The sequence below is a fragment of the Dasypus novemcinctus genome, chromosome 4, assembly GCF_030445035.2.
Source record: "Dasypus novemcinctus isolate mDasNov1 chromosome 4, mDasNov1.1.hap2, whole genome shotgun sequence".
In the NCBI taxonomy this organism is placed as follows: domain Eukaryota; kingdom Metazoa; phylum Chordata; class Mammalia; order Cingulata; family Dasypodidae; genus Dasypus; species Dasypus novemcinctus.
The window spans coordinates 116,734,653-116,755,703 of record NC_080676.1 but is presented as its reverse complement, the minus strand read 5'-3'; the positions used below and the strand labels follow the sequence as shown (position 1 = coordinate 116,755,703).

Sequence of the window (21,051 nt, the reverse complement as noted above, 5' to 3'; positions counted from 1 at the left end):
AAGCTTATTTAAAAAGAAAAAATAAACGTGGATCAAAATAAAGCCCAATACTATGAACTGAACTGGGTAAACATGACATAAAGAAGTAAAAATCGGGAGTGATTACCAGCTCTCTGGTTACTAGGTCTGGTAAACATTGCCATTTATTTTGGCATCCACTAATAGTGGGGCTGGAAATGCTGTTACAAACCTTCTGTGGGAAGAAATAGCCAAAGATCTGGGCAAGCTTGAACCTGTAGGCAGCAGCCATCATTAGATTGTGCTTCCAAGGAGGGTCTTATACCTTTTAGTCCTCCTGCTTTTATGGACCCTCTTTTGTTTTCTCTAGTCTGCATTTAAATTTACCAGAAACTCCAAAAGTTTCTGTTTCTCTGTTCATTTACCACATCTCTTTGCCTTAGGGTTGTAACTCATGATAGGCAGTATAATGACATCTCTTCCAGAATTCAGCACAAATTTAAAGAGAAGGTAATCCACAGAGTGGGCATGAGACTAGATCAGACAACTGGGATGCACAGGCAGGTCACCAAAATTGGACAAGGCAGATTTAAATCAAGATGTGATGAGCAAGGGGTAGGTATCCAAATTCAGAAAGGCAGTTGAATTGACATATCTGAGCAGTGTATAGCAAGAACCAGAATTCAAAAGATTTATCAGAGCCTTGCACTTTACCTGAGCCCACATTACACCTGCCCCTGAACTTCATCAAGACCTCAAAATAGTTAAACCCAGGTTGTTTCTTCAGCCTGATGCTCTTTCTGGCATGCTGTCCCTTCTGAAACTAGTATTGACTATCAACATCTTCCCTTGACCCCAGTCTGTATCCTTATTCCTGATCCAATCTTGAATTAACTCAATTATCCCTTTCTGTGAAGTATAATCCCTGATTTTGGAGCACTAATGGAAAATAACCAAAACCTAGACCAATTATTTTCCAATTACCTTTTTTTAAGGGTCTTCTAAGACACTATTTTTTAAATTAAATTAATTTATTTATTTTTAAAAATGCTTTAGATTACGTTTATGTTACATAAGAAACTATAAAAGGGATTCCCATATACCCTGCTCCCCCCTACACACTCTTTCCCACATTAACAACATCCTTCATTAGTGTGGTACATCTGTTAAAATTGATGAACACATAGTGAAGCATTGTTACTAACCATAAATTCAGTTTACATTGTATTTTACACTCTGTCCCACACAATTTTGTAGGTTAATGCAAAGTATACAATGATCTGTATCCATCACTACAGTGTCATGCAGGACAACACCAATGTCCTGAAAATGCCCCTATATTACACCTATTCTTCCCTATCCCATCTCTCAGAATCCCTGGTGGCCACTGTCTTTATATCAATAGGATATAACGACAAAAGGGGTAATCTATCAAAAAGAAAGAACAATCATAAACATTTATGCATCTAACCAAGATGCCTCAAAATTCATGAGACAAACATTGAAAAAACTGATTGGCAAAATAGATGCCTCTACAGTTAGAGTGGGGCTCTTTAATACACCATTATTACCATTAGATGGTACATCTCAACAGAGAATTAATAAAGAAACAAAGGCTTTGAATAATACAAAAGACCTCTAATAACACATTAGAGGACCTGGACCAAATACACCCAAATATAGTGAGATATACATTCTTTTCTCAAAGGCACATGGATCATTCTCCAAGATAGACCACATGCTAGGCCACAGAACAACTCTCAACTAATTCAGAAAGATTGAAATTATACAACTAATTTCTCTAACCAGAGTGGAATAAAGCTGGAAATCAGGAAGGGACAGAGAAGAAGATTAGATACAAAGATATGGAAGTTAAACAACACACTCTTAGACAATCAGTGGGTCAAGGAGGAAGTCACAAAGGAAATCAGTAAGTACTTTGAAACAAATGAAAATGACAATATAACATATCAAAACCTATGGGATGAAGCAAAAGCTGTATTGAGAGGGAAATTCATAACCATAAATGCCTATACTAAAAAAGGAGAATGAGCAAAAATCAAAGTCCTAACTATACACTTGGAGGAATTAGAAAAGAACAAACACCAAAGGAAATAAAAAGAAGGAAATAACATAGATTAGAGTAGAGCTAAATTAAATTGAAAATAAGAAAACACTAGAAACAATGAAACCAAAAGATGTTTCTTTGAGAATATCAATAAAATTAACAAACCCTTAGCTAAACTAACAAAGAAAAAAAGTGAGAAGATGCAAATACATACAATAGGAAAAAAGGAAGGGGATATCAACACTGACCCCACAGAAGTAAAGTGTATTATTCTAGGATACTTTGAAAAATTGTATGCCAACAAATGGATAATTTAGGGGAAATGGAAAATTTTCTGGAAACACACAAGAGCCTACATTGATGAAGGAAGAAACTGATGAACTCAACAGACCAATCACAAGTAACAAGATTGAATTAGTCATCAAAAACCTTTCAACTAAGAAGAGCCCAGGACCAGATGCTTTGCAGGTGAATTCTACCAAACCACTTGAAAGAACTAACACCTGCTTAAACTCTTCCAAGAAACAGAAGTGGAGAGAACATTGCCTAACTCATTCTATGATGCCAATATCACCCTAATACCAAAACCAAACAAAGTTGTCACAAGAAAGGTAAACTATAGACCAATCTCTCTAATGAACCTAGATGCTAAAATCCTCAACAAAATATTTGCTAATCATATTCAACACCACATAAAAAGAATTATATACCATGACCGAGTTGGTTTTATCCTGATACACAAGGATGGTTGGGCATAAGAAAATCAATGTAATATACCACATAAACAGATTGAAAGAAAAAAATCATGATTATCTATATAGTTGCAGAAAAAGCTTTTGACAAAATTCAGCATACTGTCCTGATAAAAACATTTCAAAGGATAGAAAGAAGGAAACTTCCTTAACATGATGAAGGTTATATATGAAAAACCCACAGCTAACATCATATTCATTGGTAAAGTCCTAAAAGCTTTCCCTCCAAGATCTGGAACAAGACAAGGATGTCCACTTCCACTGCTCTTATTTAACATTGTGTTAGAAGTACTTGCTTGAGCACTTAGGTAAGAAAGAGATATAAAAAGCATCCATTTTGGAAAGGAAGGAGTAAAAATTTCACTATTTATTTGCAGATGACATGATTCTACATATAGAAGGCCCTGAGAAATCTATAATAAATCTTCCAGAGTTTATAAATGAGTTCAGTAAAGTGGCAGATTATAAGATCAATGTGAAAAAGTAAGCATTTCTGTACACCAATAATGAGCAAACTGAGGAGAAAATCATGAAAAAAAATCCCATTTACAATAGCAACTAAAAGAATCGAACACCTAGGAATAAATTTAACTGAAGCTGTAAATGACTTGTACACAGAAAACTACATAACACTCTTAAAGGAAATCAAAGAAGGCCTAAATAAATGGAGGAATCTGTTCATGGATAGGAAGACAACACATCATTAAGATGTCAATCCTACTCTAACTGATTTACAGATTTAACACTATCCCAATAAATATCACCACAGCATTTTTTACTGAGTTGAAAAAGCTAACTATGAAATTTATCTGGAAGGTCAAGGGACCCCAAACAGCTAAAGACATATTGAAAAAGAAAAATGAAATTGGAGGAATCACACTACCTGACTTTAAAACATACTACAAAGCTACAGTGGCCAAAACTGTATGGTATTGGCACAAGTATAGACATCTTGATGAATGGACTGAATTGAGAATTCTGATATAAATCCTCTCATATATGGTCTACTGATTTTCAACAAGACCACCAATCCTCCTCAACTGGGAAAGAATAACCTCTTCAATAAATGGTACTTGGAGAACAGGATATCCATATCCAAAAGAATGAGAGAGGAACACCATCTCACACCTTACACAAAAATTAACTCAACATGCATTAGAGATCTAAATATAAGAGCCAAGACCATAAAGATCTTGGAAGATAATGTAGGGAAGCATCTACAGGATCTTGTATTAGGAAACGACTTTATGATCTTTACACTCAAAGCATGAGCAGTGAAAGAAAAATAGATAAATAGGACCTCTGCAAAATTAAAAACTTTTGCACCTCAAAGGAGTTTGTCAAGAAAATGAAAAGGCAGCCTACTCAATGGGAGAAAATATTTGGTAAACACATATCTGATGGGAGTCTGCTATCTATTATATTTAAAGAAATTCTATACCTCAAAAATAAAAAGACAAACAGCCCATTTTAAAAATGGGCAAGTGATTTGAATAGACACTTCTCCAAAGAAGAAATACAGTGGCTAAAAAGCACATGGAAGGATGTTCAACATCGCTAGCTATTAGAGAAATGCAAATCAAAACCACAATGAGATATCATCTTACACACATTAGACTGGTGGCTGTTTAAAAAAAACAGAGAACTACAAGTGTTAGAGAAGATGTGGAGGAATGGAAACCCTTACCCACTGCTGATGGGAATCTAGTATTTTGCAGCCATTGTGGAGGACATTTTGGTGATTCCTCAGGGAGCTAGCTATAGAACTGCCATATGATCCAGCAATCCTACTGTTGGGTATATAACCAGAAGAATTGAAAGCAGGGACACAAACAGATATATGTACACAATGTTCATAGCAACATTATTCACTATTGCCAAAAGTTGGAAATAAGCCCAATGTCCATCAACAGATGAAAGGATAAACAAATTGTGGTACATACATACAATGAAATATTACTCAGCTGTAAGAAAAAATGCAGTATTAACACGTGGGATATCATAAAGATCTTATGTTCAGTGAAGCAAGCCAGGCACTGAAAGGCAAATATTACATGACCTCACTGATGTGAATTAAGCAAATTGAGCAGATACACAGAGCTACAGTCTGGAAGATAGGTTTACAGGAGACAGAAAGGGAGACGATTTTAAGCCAATGCCCATATGGGCAAAATCTATGATAAGGCATAATTGTTCAGTGGATGGGCATGACAGTGTTGCAATGATGCTATTAGGTTCGGCAGTGCATGGTCTGTGAGGGGGATAGAGAGGGGAGGGTTGGTAGGACTGTCCATGGAACAGAGTTGATGAAGGAGTAGGTGTACTCTGAGGATTTGCAGTTATATGTTGAAACTACAACATTGGGATGTTCTTTTGGCAAATATGGCAGGGGAGGGTTACTGGCTTAGCTACTGGTTTGGTTAGTGGTGCTGAATGTGGGGGTCATGCAGGACAGGGTGCACCTGGGGCAGGCTTTTAGGGAGTGTGTAGTATTCATCTTGTCATAATGTGTTGTATCAAGGGGTGGAGACACACAAAGTGCATGGAAGGTGTTGGACTCCCACCCTGGGGAGTCCTGCTATATTCTCAAATAGAGGTTTGGGAGTCAAGATCTTGAGAGCATAGGCAGTGTCTAATAGGGGAGAACAGGAAAGTATGTCAAGCCCTCAATATTATCCCAAATGACTATGAATCTTGTCCTATAATAAGTTAGTCTTGTTGGCTACCGTGGGTCCCAAAGGGAGGGGAAGGGAGGAATAGAATAGATGAAACATTGAGCATTTTGGGGGGAATGGAATTGTTCAACATGATCTTACAATGATGGATACATAACATGTTAAATTTCATCAAAATTTATAAAATGTGGTCCAAAATGTAAACCATAATGCAAAGCATTGACCATGAAATATTAGTAGCAGTGTTTCAATATTTGTACATCAATTGTAACCAATGTACCATCCACATGTAAAATGTTATTAGTAATGTGGATACATGGGAATCACCTATATTCTGTATATGACTTTTCTGTAACCTAAACCTTCTTTGAAGACAAAATGAAAAAAAATAAGACACTGGGGGAATAAATAGAAGAAATTGTCACCGTACAAACAGACACAGATCTTACAAAGATGAAAAACATAATGTCACAAAATTTTTATTGTAATTTTAGTGTTTTTTATCATTTCAATTTTTTAAAATTTTTTGTATTTTATTATTTTAAAATATCATTATTATTTCATTTTCTTATTAATTGTATTTGCTTATATTTAGGTTTCATTTTGAAAAAGTTTTGGATCACAGAAGTGTTACAACTACAGCAGGGGAGGATCATTGGTGCAGGGTGTCAGAGATAAGGGATGCATGGGAGCAGGTTCACCTGGGGCATAACCTTAAGTTATATGAATGTGTTCATGCGTTCCTGGGGCATTGTAATGGTGGGTGGAGATCCACACAATAACCAAAAGAATATCAAATTCCCACCCTGGGGAGTTCTGCCACATTCTCAAATGAAAGAGCAAGAATCCCCTGAGGACAAGAGCAGTAACTAGTGAAGGAGGATGGACCATTGACAAACCCTTGATAGTGATGAATGTAATTATGGATCTTTATTTTTGAAATTGAAACTTAACCTAGTATTATAAGATGCCTAAGAGTTACCTCCTGAGAACCATCTTGTTGCTCAAATGTGGGCTCTCTCTAAACCAAACTCAGCATATAAATGCATTACCTTCCTCTGAGCATGGGCATGACTCCCAAGTATAAGCCTCCCTGGCACCAAGAAATTACTACCAAGCACCAACTAGCAATGCAACTGGAAAAAACCTTGGCCAAAAGGAGGAAAGTGTAAAGACAAATAAGTTTATATGGCTACCAGACTTCAAAGTAAGTCAGGAGATCATTCCAGAGGTTATGATTCTGCATGTCTCAGCAGGATCTCATTGACTGCCAAAGTAAATATTGCCTCAAATAGCAGGGCTCCTGAGGGTTCTAGAAACAGCAAGACTCTATAGCCATGGCAGAAAGCTCAGGCATTTGGTACCCTGCCAGTGGACCCTACTTTGAAATTTATGCTCCCCAGTGTGACAGAATTGGACTCAGTTGTGGTTTCCCTACACATGGCTCTTCTGTTCCTTCTATTTAAAAATAGAGTTAGTACTAGAGCTGATAGATGTATGTTGAAGAGACTTAAATCTTTGGGCTTTCCTTGTGCCAGTTGAGCCCTGAATCCCAACAGCATTGCAACACCTACTCTCCAGTTCATTGAACTCACTCAGGACAACTAACAAGGAGATGATGATGGACAATGACCATCCCAAGAAACAGAGAGTCTGCACCTGCAAACAAGATAGTCCCATCCATCTGCCCCATGGGATTTGAGACCCCTCTCAATTAGAGGCAGAGTGATACCAGAACCCTCAAGGTTGGGGAATGAACAATGAACTAGAGTAGACTTACTGTTATTCTTACAAAATTCTGTGTGAGAGAGTTAAACTACTATGTAAAATATAATCCACACTTAGTGGCAATGCTCCAAAATGTGCTCGTTACTTGTAAAAAATATGCCACACTAATGAAGGATGTTGTTAAAGTGGGAAAATGTGTGAGGGGTAGGGAGCAGGGCATATGGGAATCCCCCATTTTTTAATATAACATGTGTGTAATCTAAATATTTTTAAAAATAAAAATAAAATACATCTGCTTTAGTCCATTGTTCATCCCCAGTCTTAATGATTTGTGGATGGTGATGCCCACTCTGCATCCAATAGACAGATAGATGGAACTATCTTGTTTGCAGTTGCAGACATTCTGTATTCCTTGGGATGGGCATTGTCCAACATCATCCTTCTGTTGGTTGTCCTAGGCAGGTCCAGTGAATTGGAGAGTTAGTATTGCGACTGTCCTGAGATTCAGGACTCAACTGGCATATGGACAGGCCAAAGACTTAAGTCTCTGCAACATATTTTTATCAAGTATAGTGCTTAATTATAGGTTCAAATAAAAGGGGCAGAAGAGCCATGTGTGGAGAATAAATGAGTCTAAGTCTGTTAAACTGGGGAGCATAAATTCCAAAGTAAAGTCCATTGAAAGGGTGCTGAATTCTTGAACTGTTACCTTCTGAAAGTTCTAATTTCAGCTAGATCCTCCAAAGTGCTCTTTGTTTTCTTTTCACATATACCTACTCCCTAGAGCAACAGTATCACACCCTACAAGCCCTACAGTTCTACAAGCATATCTCACTCTGGCAAGAAAACACAGATCTTATCCTTATACTTAACTTCTTAAAAAAATATTTAAGACTTCTGGCTGCCTATGAAATAAAACCCATTGTCCTTATCATAGCATCCATTGCCTTAGATTGTCTTAGCATTGTCCTGATAGCATATCATACACAGCATAACATAGCATTATCTCCTTCGGTTTACTTTAATGTCTCACCTCCAACCCTGGCCCTAATGTGCCTTTGCAGTTAGCCATACCAGAAAATTTCCTGTATGTGTCTGAACGCATCTGCATTTTTATGCCTCTACTTTTGTTCATGTTTTCCCCTCTACATGGGGAAATTATACTGTTTACCACAGTATAAATAATTCTCCCTAATAATGACAGTATTTCTATTACATTTAATATATACCTCCATGTTACCTTTATTGCATTGTATTACTGTATTATAATTATGTGTTTAGTTATTTCACTACTTCAGGTACCTTCTTAAAAATAACAATGTGTTGCATTGCTGTTTTGTTTTGTTTTGGGGTTGCTTTTTCTTTTGTATCTTATATAACTAGCAGACTAACCAGCACATCAATAGCATTAAATAAATATTTCTTAAAGAAATAAGTGGGAGTAAATGAATGTAACAATAGCAGAAGAGAAATCTTAGATTTGGAAAAGCAGTTAAATTTTTTTGTAACACATTATGAACACATTTCTACTGTTATAATCTACACAGGTAGAAGCAGTGACAAATGTCAGAGCTGATCTCAATAAAGAAGAACTCAGGTGTTTTAGCAGTGAAAGAACTGGAGAAACAGCTGAGGAACAGCAGTGTTGATAACTCCCAGAAACCTGACTCCCAGACCAACAATGCCAGCATCACTTGGGAACTTGGTAGAAATGCAAATTTTGGAGCCTCCTCCCCACCCCTCCCCCACCCCCATTAACTGTGGTAGGAACCAGCAATATATGTTACCCAGGTTTCCAAGGGATTCTGGAGCAACTTAGATTAAAAATAACAACTGGTTTAGAATTTGTCTGAAGATTTTAACTTCCATTCTGGAGTTGTCTTAGTTGCTCTCTTATTTTCCTAGGGCTGCCATAATGAAGTATTACAAATTTGGTGGCTTAAAAAAACTATAAATCTAGAGGCTAAAAGTCCAAAATCAAGCTGTTGGCAGGGCCATGCCTCCTTTGAAGTCTTATAGGGATCTGACAGTGGTTACCAGAAAACCATGGCACTCTTTGGCTTATGGGATAATTCAATCTCTGTCTCTGTCATGTGGCTGTCTGCTTGCATCCAACTTTCTTTCTTCATAGGGTATCAGTCATATTGGATTAGGGTTCGCCCTCCCAAGTGGGGTGGTTTAGAATTTGGGAGGGGAACGCAATTCAATCAATAACAGTTACCCTTTATAAGTAGGTAAATGTTGATATAAATGATGTAGATATACAAATTTTTTGCAAATACTTATAGAAAAGCTACTCATTTTCGGGTAAACAAATATTCCAATTTATTCTCAAATTTGCTAAGAAGCCATCAGCACCCTGATTTCAATGAGTGACAAAAAATAAAAATTAAATATAGTACTGGCAACCAAAAAAAAAAAAAATAGAATGGTAAATAGTCTGTACTCCAAGATTTAAATATATATATATATATATATCCCATGATATTTTCTATATATTTATAATAGATTTATGCCAAGTATTTTTAAATTATCAGTTCCAACAAATGAAACATAACCACTTTTAAATAAAATTAATTCAAATAATATGGAAGTACTAGTGTAATTACATACAAAGTTTCAGGTTTCTACCTTCCCTATGTCTTTTTCTAAGATAGAGGTAGCTGCTAAAGGCTTATTAAAGACAGGGTAGAGGGATCATTTTCAAAAACAATAATATATCTTCTTTACTATTGATCATGTTTCATTACAATCCAGTTGTCCTTCCCTGACTTGTAATTAAGTAATGGCATGCATTAAGCAAAATTCATAAGCCTTGCCTGGAGGATCCTCTTTCAGAGATAAGGTCACATGGTCTCTACAATGGTGACTCGTAAAGAAGAATAACTTCCATTTCGGATTAAGTGCCATTTTGAGCTCCCCTTATGGGCAAGTGTGCCATGGTAAGTGAGTTATTTGGTCATATATGTTATTGTTATCTTGGGCAGTGATGTATGGTTATTTGACTCCAACTAATCTTACTTTATTTTTTAAAGCAAATGAACTACCTATATCCACAAAGACTACTAAACACTACTTGACATTTCATGAAATGATCATGGGATACTAGAAGTTTACTAAAAATGATATATTTTTTACTTATTTCCCTTTTATAACCTCTATATCCTCACATAAAATATATTTAAAGTTCCTTAAGTCTCCACGGGCCCAATGATAATGTTCTCAATGCAACCTTGAATTAAGCACAAAATTCTTTATGATTTTTAATACTGCTTTGAATGTAATATTTTCTTATATTACATTATTTTACAATCCACAAATATATATTTATGACATGAACTTTTCTTCTGTGGACAAAGAGAAAAACCTACTTATGGATAATAATTTTTTTAAAAGCATTTATATAATGGTGGAGATTTTACAGAGTAACAGTCTAGTTTATTCATAAAAATATTTTATTTGAGTCATATTTTAAGAAATGTTTTGAAAGTTACAATATTACCTCATTGGACTTCTTAAATTAAATGAAAAGAAAAAGAAAACCTGCAATGCAAATACAAACTCCATTTACTTTTTATTCATTGAATATTCTGAAAAACATGCACATTTACTGTTTTTTTAAATAATTATTCAGAAAGGAAGAGGAAACACTTCGAAGTCTTCTCTGAACTGTTTTTCCCCTCCTTTGTTACAGGTATTCATTTTTCAGGCATATTAATCTTTTAAACAAAACAAAATGGATTTCTTAAACTCATCTTATCAAAACTTGACCTCTGAAGAACTGTTAAATAGAATGCCATCCAAAATTCTTGTGTCCCTCACTCTCTCTGGGCTGGCGCTGATGACAACGACCATCAATTCCCTTGTGATTGCTGCAATTATTGTGACCCGGAAATTGCACCATCCAGCCAACTATTTAATTTGCTCCCTTGCAGTCACCGATTTTCTAGTAGCTGTCCTAGTGATGCCCTTCAGCATTGTGTATATTGTGAGAGAGAGCTGGATCATGGGACAAGTGGTATGTGACATTTGGCTGAGTGTTGACATTACCTGCTGCACATGCTCCATCTTGCATCTCTCTGCTATAGCTTTGGATCGCTATCGGGCAATCACAGATGCTGTCGAGTATGCCAGGAAAAGGACTCCCAAACATGCTGGCATTATGATCACAGTGGTTTGGATTATATCTATTTTTATCTCTATCCCTCCCCTATTCTGGAGGCACCAAGGAACTAGCCGAGACGATGAGTGCATCATCAAACATGACCACATTGTTTCCACTATTTATTCAACATTTGGGGCTTTCTACATCCCACTAGCGTTGATTCTGATCCTCTACTACAAAATATACAGAGCAGCAAAGACATTATACCACAAGAGACAAGCAAGTAGGATTGCAAAAGAGGAACTGAATGGACAAGTTCTCTTGGACAGCGGTGAGAAAGGCTCTAGACTGGTCTCCACACCCTTCGTATTGGAGAAATCTTTATCTGATCCATCAACAGACTTTGATAAAATTCACAGCACAATGAAAAGTCCTAGGTCTGAATTCAAACATGAGAAATCTTGGAGAAGACAAAAGATCTCAGGCACAAGGGAACGCAAAGCAGCCACAACTCTGGGATTAATCTTGGGCGCATTTGTAATATGTTGGCTTCCTTTTTTTGTAAAAGAACTGGTTGTTAATGTCTGTGAAAAATGTAAAATTTCTGAAGAAATGTCCAATTTTTTGACATGGCTTGGGTATCTCAATTCCCTTATAAACCCACTGATCTATACAATCTTTAATGAAGACTTCAAGAAAGCATTCCAAAAACTTGTACGATGTCGATATAAGTTTTAAGAAAGCTTATTATTAAAATGTTGTTGGGGGGGTGGGGCAGGTGGAACAAGTAATTAAATAAATGCAAAATGATAAAGCATTTAAACTTTCAGAAGGAAATATATTAAAACTGCTAAAATTATAAGAATATAATTTATATTTTAATAGCAATATATATACAAGTTTGCCACCATTAAGGATGTTTCTTTTGACCATCATTCTAGGGTACTAGGAATTAGGAAATAATTTTATGCAAGCTACAATGTTTTCCCTATGTAATGTACCTAAAAGGCTAATTGGGAAAACATATATATATATATATATAATTAATAACAGTGATTTTCCAGGTTTATGTCATAACAATTACAGAGGCATTTTTCATTTGCAACACACCTCCATTCATAATTTCTATATAATCTTGTTATAAGAATTAGGTAATTCTGTTGTTTCATAGAAAATATATAATTGACCGCAAACAACACATTTCTCCTATATAACTGCTCTGTTCCCCTTGGAGGAGGGGATAAAAGAGACAACTCTGACTTAGTCTGACTGGAATAAATATAAAAGTCTAGGATTGATGCTATCTTTGTATTTAGGTAGTAAGGAGAAGTCATAAAGTGAACTAGGTATTGCAAAATAATTCTGGCTACTGAACTTGTGTATATTTAACAAGTTCTGTTTCTTAATACAAATTCTTAAAATAACATCTTCTTAAACATAAAATTATTAATATTAAAAGCCAAAGCCTTACCCTAATAACAATAATTCAAGGTGGGGGAAAGGTGTTATTATGCCCTATGCTTATTTAGGAAAAAAATTTAAAGCACTAAATAGTCTACATTACACACCATGGTTATTATGCTTTCTAACATCTTTTTACAAGACAAATTTTATTTCATTTCTCTTAATGTTAATAAGCATGGTTGCTAACTAAAGTGTCCATGATGTTTTGCACTTCAGCAACACCATTAAGCTTTATTTTTCTTTCAGTTGGGAGAGTGCGATAGGAACTCTTTGAACCTTCCATTGATTAGAAAAAAAGAAACCTCAATTTCCAACTGGTAGAAAAGAACAAAGGGTCATGTTACATTAATGAGCATTTTATGTATTACTCCCAGTTAGTCCCGCTACTAGTTCAGTGAGCCAAAGTTATGCCTTAAGTTTCTCTTCGATATTCATACAGAAATTTGAAAATAGTAAAACACCATGCTTCTGAGGAGGTTTCATTCCATTTAAGCCACGGAGGTCATAGATCACCATTTTGGAAGGCCTATGGTCAACCAAGATCATTTGAAAAACAATATGTACCATACATTGCTCTTTAAAGTTGCACCCTTCTGTGTATTGTAAATAACCTTTCTCTATGGGGTAGTTAAGAGTGCATTACATCAATTTTTTTACATTTCTGTGATACATTATGCTCAATCTAACAAATATTTAGAGTTCCTATTTTATACAAAGCTTTGAGCCATGTGCTATAGAAGATACAGGAAATAAAATACAGTTTCTTCTTCTAAAAAGTTTACAGTCTAAAAGAATAAAATTATAATACAAAATAAAATTAAAAGATCTGTCCTGAAAGTTGTTTACACAGATATGATAGTTCAAAGGAAAACTGATCACATAGAATTGAGAAAAATCAGGAAAATTTCATTAAGGTTGTATCTGAATTGAATGTCGAATGGGCATCATTTAGGCGAGTGATATGGAAGACGCCCAGTCCAGGTGGTCCAGACTGCAGCAGAGATGTTTTCGGTGGGTCTGTTCATGAAATACCAATGAGTCTGACAGCTATTTAGAACAATAGAGGAAAAGGAGATAAAAAGAGAAAGTGGGTATTCTTGTGGCTGACTTTGTCAGAAAAAGTAGTCTATAGTCAATTTGTTGCTGTCAATGGGTAGTCACTAATAGTTTTAGGAGAAAAATAACACGTTTAGGCCAATTCCAAAAAAAGCAAAACTGACATATGACATTCATCTAAGGCTCCTAACCACCTTTTCTGTCCTCCTCTTTTCTCTTTATCTTACCAGTGTCTTTTTGCTGCATTGACCCCCCCAAAGCCTGCCACAAATTTTAACATTCTCTGGATATTTTCCCTTCTCCTTCTTGCCAAATTCAATTTTTTGATTTATGCATTCAAAGTTTTGCTAAAGTTAAAATGATCTGTTAATTTATTTATACCCACCTCAGAAATTTATATATTTATCTTGAGGGGACTATAAGAGGCACCTCCCATAATACCCCTCTCTCCCCCAAAATCTCAAACAGGATAAGCTTACCAAAATACATAGACTATCTTCCTACTCTGTGTTGGACTAAAAACTCAAATCTAGGAAACTATTGATAATACAGTAAGTGGCAAGGAAGTCAAATCTCCCAAATCCATTTTTTAATCCAAAGGGGCCACAACAAATTACATTATTACTTCATCTGTGTGTTTCCCCCACATGCTGAGGGTATAGGTCATGCCATCCATTATAAACAAATATAAGTGGTTTCTCTTTAATATCTTTATATAGCAGGTAACAAAGGGGCTAATAATCTCCAATATGTACTCTCTTTGAAATTTTTAAAGGACCGATTACACATAACACAAAATAATTCCTCTCAACACATAGAATGAAAAAAATGCAAGTTACTACAAACTGAGGATTTTTACAAAAAAATTTTCCAGTCTATAACAAATGTAATAATATAATGATTAATATAATGATTTATATATTTAACTAAATTGTAGAGGCAAAATATCAATATCATAGAAAGTAGTTAATTTCAGATATTTAAACCTATGCCTTCTGCTACAATTTTAAATACACCAGCACCCAAAAGTAAGTGGAAGTTTTAATTTTACTCTGCTGTTTCTAAATCTTTTCAAAGGAAAATTGTGCAAAAGTTGAGGACACCTTTTTTTGCCCTTTTTTTGCTTTGCCTGGACCAGTATGCAGATACCCCTGGGAATTTGTAATCTGCGAATCAGCCATTTAAGCCTGTTTTTGCCCTTTCTCACTCTGCCTGGACCAGCTCACAAGTATACCTGGAACCCATAATCTGTTACTTTCTCCCATTTCTCTTCTCTCATTTTCTTAATAAACTACTGGCCTAACATTAAAAAAAAAAAAAAAGCAAAGGACAGACACCAAGAGAAGATAGGAAGTCAAACTACTGGATACTAAGTTTAGTCCAAAACTCTACCATTAAACATTGCTATGTACACATTGTGTTTGAAAATCTACTTCTGTTTATGAAACATGGTCTTTATTATAGGATTGGTTTAAGAATATGTATTACCTAGATTAATACATAATGTTGTTGTATTGTTTGTTTGATACTAGCTCCCACATTATGCTAATTCCACAGCATAAACAGTTTTATCCAAGTACTGGCAGCTGGTGGGTCAATCCTTAACTAGGAATAATTTCCATTTTGAATCTCTAAAACCAATCTTCTTTTCTTTTTTCTGGTGGGCTTGATTTTCCTGTGTGCCCCCAGGGAATGCATGTTCCCAGCATAGGGAGTTGAGAAAAGCTACTTTGGGGCCCACTTCTGAATTTTTGCTTATGTCAGTTCCAAATTTTAAAATTCCCTCAGCAGAGCACATTCCCATATTTACAGGCTCGATCTTGTGCATGTCCCTCTGCATGTAAGAGTTTTGTGCCAAAAAGAAATAGAAAATTAGCTAGAGAAAGTGTTGATTTGCTCCCTTAATGTCATGAAAGTAAGGTGATGGTCAGCTTCTTGCTGAAATACACTCCTCTCCTGCAAGGAAAAAATAATTTTCTCATGAATTTATGCAAGACTATTTTGGACTTAGAGGTCAAAAACTCAGGCTTATGTATGGCAGTAGAAGAAAACCTGAAGAGTTTTCTAAAATTCTGCAGGGTAGAAGGCGTAGCTCGGTGGTTAAACACCTGCTTCCCATTTACGATGTCTCAGGTTCAATCCCTGGTACCTCCTGAAAAAATTTAAAAACTAAGTTCTTCAAAACGATCCTGCCCAATTTAAAATGTGTCTAAAATACAGACACATTTCAGAAAGTATGTGTTTTTCCAATATCTTCCTATTAACTAAAATGATTATATTCAAGCCTTTATTTTTCCAGAAACTATTTCTAAAAGCAAATTAATATTTCTGACACGAATAAAATAATTATTTTTATAACATTTTGATAATTTCTCTTGGCCCTTTGAATTAATGTACTATCTCCCATTATTTATAATGAGGAATTTATTATTAGGAAAAACATTTTCCAACATTATATAAGTGTTTGGTTGTTGATATAGAATTTCTTCTCGGCACAAAATATGGTAATACTTGAAATCCACCTCGTAGTGAAAACATATTTTCAAAGTATTTACACTCTCTGATTAGAACAGAAGCCGAAAACATTCTGTTTGCAAAAAACCTTTTGATGTTTACTTTGTTCAACAGTAGCGATGGTAAATCTTGTCTAAGCAGTCTTTAATTAAAGCTTGTGCTTCATCACAGTTCCAGTTTTTATCATCAAGAATTTCCACCTCTGCAAGGAAATAAAATGGCCTTACTGGTTTAAGTAGACCAGCAAAGCTTGGTCATTTTTCTATGCTTCCCAATATCCTTTTCATTATATGCTATTAACATTCCTAAGCAATATGAATGAATACATAATATTCATACCTAAAATTATTATTTTACTTATCACATTATTATATAGTGCATTGTTAATTATTTTATATTATGCATTATATAATTAGAATTCTACCATATGGCTTAGTAGTGCCTTGGAGTTCTCCTCTGCCTCAATCCAATTAATAAGGAAAAATTTGCTCATGTCCCTCTTCCAAAGGTACGCACATTGATCACTTCCTCTTTGTATTAATTACATGGCTAGGATTTGAGTAGATCTGAGACTTGTTAAGTGTGTTTCTTCTCTCATTTTGCAAAGCAAATTTGCATTAATAAGGACTGACCTGGAAAAAATTTGATCTTCTTAGTGTAGCCCACTGTTGACCCTGACCTTGAAGAAGGAGGAAGAGGGGGATTCTTCAGCAGGAAGAAGTAGGAACATTTCAAATTTCAGATTTTAAAAACTTATATGCATATGCACAAGAATCACCTGAGATGCTTGTTATAAAAGCAGATTCCAATGATTCTAATTTGGTGAGTCTGGAATAAAAACCAAGAATTTGAACCTTTAGCAAGGATCTAAGTTTATTCTAATGAAGGTGGAGCTTGGACCTTCTCAGATGACTGCTTTAAAGCTCCCAGCTAGTTAAGTGTTTTGTGGAACCATATTTACAGCAAGTCAATATAAAATTTCACCACCTATTTCACTAGTAGACGTCCAGTCAGAATCAAGAAAACTACTTTACCACTACATGAAAAGTACAGAAGTAAAAAACCATAACATTGCTGAATGGATTATAAAACATTTGGTTAAAAATATGTTAAAATCTGTTCTCAGTGAGCATGTTATTTAAACTCTCAAGGGCAAAGAACAAAAATTTTTTCATCACACATGAAACAGCAAATTAGAGTAGAGAACTCTCTAAATTTTAAATCAGAAAAGGCTAAATCTGAGTCCTGGTTCTGCTGATCGTTACCCTGATGCTAAGCAAGTTTTTCATTTATCCTGCTTTCCTCAGATTAGAGTCGAAAGAATAAGGAAATAGAATTAGGTAAAGCAAAAGCTCCTGAAAACACTAAAGACTAAAATATAAAATAGCATTGTTATTGTTCTCTGTAGTTCATTTGGAATGAGTCAGACTGTACTACAAAGCGGAACCTGATGCTCTGCACTGTGTACTGCCTTTTCCTGAGTCTGGAGAGAAGACAGGAGTTGATCACCTCCTGTTCCTGGTTTTCCCTGGGAAGCTCTTTCCTTGGTAGATCAGTGACTCCCAACAACCTTATCCACAGTTACAGAAATGCTATTCTTGTGTGTAATCAGCAGTCTCTTTCCTTGTTCTATTCTGCCATTCTTAATAGTAAAAGTCTTGTCATCGGTATCACGAAAAGCCTGGAATCTTCAAAACTTGCTTAGCTTTCCAGAAGGATGCAATGTGATCCCTCTACCCTGCAAAAATTACACCTGCAATTATTCTAACATTAGTTCCTCCTATCAATAGATTCTGAAATGATTTCCTACATGTTCCAGGATTAGGGTTTTCTTTTAATCTTTTAAATAACAAAGGGGAAACTTTCATTTGAAACGGGAATTCCAAATTTATGAAAGCTTATTTATTTATGAAAGCTTATTTATTTATGAAAGCAAATTTATGAAAATTTATTTATTGGTGCTTAGTTTTAGGTACCAATGAGGAAAATCACTGCTATTTTCTATAAGAAAATTAATATATTTGAAGAAAGTAGTATATAATGGCTCCCTATTACTTATTGTACTGTATTCACATTCTTTTGCTTGGTCCTTATGATCTTAATAGTAGTAATAAAAGATACTCCACCTGGACGGTCTTACTTCTCATTATCCTGTCTCATCCCAACATGCTCTCTTCTCCAGTCCAGTTCCTCTCTTCCCTGTCCTCACAGCATGTCTTACTCATCCTTGTCTCCATTGCTATTTTAGGTTTTAATTCCCTCTCACCTGAAATGCCTCCATCTACTCAATGTCGAAGTAATTTATCCTTCAAAGCACAGATTAAATTCCACTTCCTCCCTGAAGATGAAGTTATTTTGTTCTGGAAAAATCAGTATTGCCCAATATTGTCTTCAATAATTGCTTTTTTGCTTTAGTATCTCTAATTTCTTTATGAGTGTTTGGTTTTTGCATCAACTAAAAATAATAACACACTTACTTAAGGGCATGTGTTTATTATACTCCTTCCATATCTAACTCAAATATTTTTGAATAGGAATATCCTTCTCTAAGTAACCCTGGCCCATTTTAATGAGTCCTAGTAACTAAAATATAGTTAAGCAGCTGATTCATTTTACTTCTAAATTTAATAAAAAGAAATGCAAGTGGCTTATTATTAAAAAGGAAACTAACAAGTAATGTATATTTTGCTTAAAATGGAAAAACAGTCCTTATTTTTCAATGATTAGGGATTATTTTACTGCCAATGAAATACATGGAATTTATACACCTAATTTTCTGGGAATGTCTATGCATAATGATAAATTTCAATAAGCTGTTTGGTAATAATACTTTATTAACCATATATGCAATATACAAAATGCTTTAAATCGCCTATTTCTAAAGACAATATTTTGATTGATACTTTAAAATAGAGATAAATAGTAAATATACTTAGTCACATTAAAATGAAGCTGTTGGCTTCCAGCCCATCTAATTGTGAAGTCACTCATATACCCTCCCTGGCCTAGTCTCCCTCTGTTTCACAATTTGTATATAGATGGAAATAAGATAGTATTTTAGAGCCAGAAAAATCTCTGGTGTGAAGTAGAACAATGCAGTATGTTCTTCAGCTCAAAAGGAACAGTTCTTACTTCCTGGGGAATTATAGAAATCACTCAGTATATAATTTAAAACTGGAGAAACACCTTTTCTTATCGCCCTCATTAGCTCAAGCATCTTAAAAGAGGTAGTACATAATTGGGTCCACACCCACCTCAGCATTCTGTCTGATAATGGTACATGCACTATAGGCTGACAACAACAGCAATACCAACTCTTAAAACTTTCAAAATCACAGCAAGTACCTGAGAACCATTGTAACCTTGGGAAACACAATTATGTTAACTCTGATTCCTTAACTGGGTTACCCCTGTTCTTCAAAGGGCCAGTCCATCACAGTTGTTTCTTCATCCACAAACAGGTTCTAATTACTTATCCTTAGAAGAAGGGAATCAGAAGTGAACCGCAAGTTCATATTTTTATGAAGGTTGATTTTTCTTTACTACTATATCATATTATCAAGCTAAAGGCTTAAATACTATCCAATCTATTTTCCATACTCACACAAAAATAACTCCAGTTATTAATGCATGACAGGTACATTAGGAATCTTCCAACCTTCTTCCTATTCTTATAGTATGTCTTCCTATTCTTATAGTATGCAAAACATTTAGAGGCTCAAGTTGGATAATCTACTTCTTATGTTGGTATTTTCCATTGCATAATGTTTGAACTAGAGTGGTATATGTTTGCTATTAAGCCTGATCCAAAATGTTAAATATATTTTATTTTTCAAAATCTTCTATTGATGAAAAATAATATATAATAGTTGCTTTTAGTAAAAAAGGACATGAAAAACTAAGTTTATTTGAAAATTTTAATGTCAATTGTCCAAATTAGAGAAAATATTCAAACATGAATTTTAACAGTCTATGAAATATGAAAACCTGATCAGTTTGTTGCTGCTTTAAGAGAGTAATGAAAGTGTGCTGTAATTTGATATTGCTTAGCCACAAAACAGAATAAAATGTATAATAAATCATATTCTTCAAATAATGAGTGTTGGCTTTAACTTAATGGTTTCAAGTTATCTTATAGCATTCTATTTAAAAAACTACTGAGGAAGAAGACTATATATACAACAGACATGATCTCAAGTGTTCAAGTGTTTTTCCATAGTTTTTGTGGAAGCCTGATAAAGTGAGAAAAATTAAGTCTCTATCATTTGACTAAAAAGTCTACAATAACTTCACCTCTGGTCCTTCAGTTCACTCCACTCAAATTAGAAACTTAATATTCTCATTTTAAAAACCCATTTGAAAAAAAAGACAATTCTTTTTATTTTCCTGCATTAAAAAATCAGTTAAAAAAATAGTTACTGATTACTGTAACTAAATAACATTCAAGGGCAAATAGAAAAGAAATATGGACTTTTCTTCATCTCTGGTTTGTGTTTTATTCTGCGTTCTGATCTTTCCAGAATGGTTTTGAATTATGTATTAAATCCTGAGAAACAGAGTCTTTCAACTTTTCTATTCCAAAATAAATCTTGACAGAGACAAGTGGAAGGAATTGTTGGTATTTAAGAAGATGAGAAAAAAAGGTCCTAACGATGCTTAAATAAATACAACATATTTTCACATATTATACAAAGAAAAATATGACTTCATTAATTAAAGAAAATATGTTAG

The 21,051-nt window shown here is 34.8% G+C and overlaps 2 protein-coding genes across 2 annotated transcripts in view; both read left to right on the top strand.

Moving 5' to 3' along the window:
• Nucleotides 1-21,051, top strand: part of ZNF654 (zinc finger protein 654) — a 365,546-nt gene that overhangs the window by 203,603 nt on the left and 140,892 nt on the right. The gene's annotated exons all lie outside the window — the stretch shown is intronic.
• On the top strand, nt 8,729-13,567 carry HTR1F (5-hydroxytryptamine receptor 1F). The gene is made up of 2 exons (XM_058296051.2): nt 8,729-10,123; nt 10,876-13,567. The coding sequence occupies exon 2, from the start codon at nt 10,918-10,920 to the stop codon at nt 12,022-12,024; it is 1,107 nt and encodes a 368-aa protein (XP_058152034.1). The 5' UTR covers nt 8,729-10,123; nt 10,876-10,917; the 3' UTR covers nt 12,025-13,567.

Coding starts and splice junctions, on each gene's coding strand:
- HTR1F (XM_058296051.2), top strand. CDS start 10,918: ATGGATTTCTTAAACTCATCTTATCAAAACTTGACCTCTGAAGAACTG.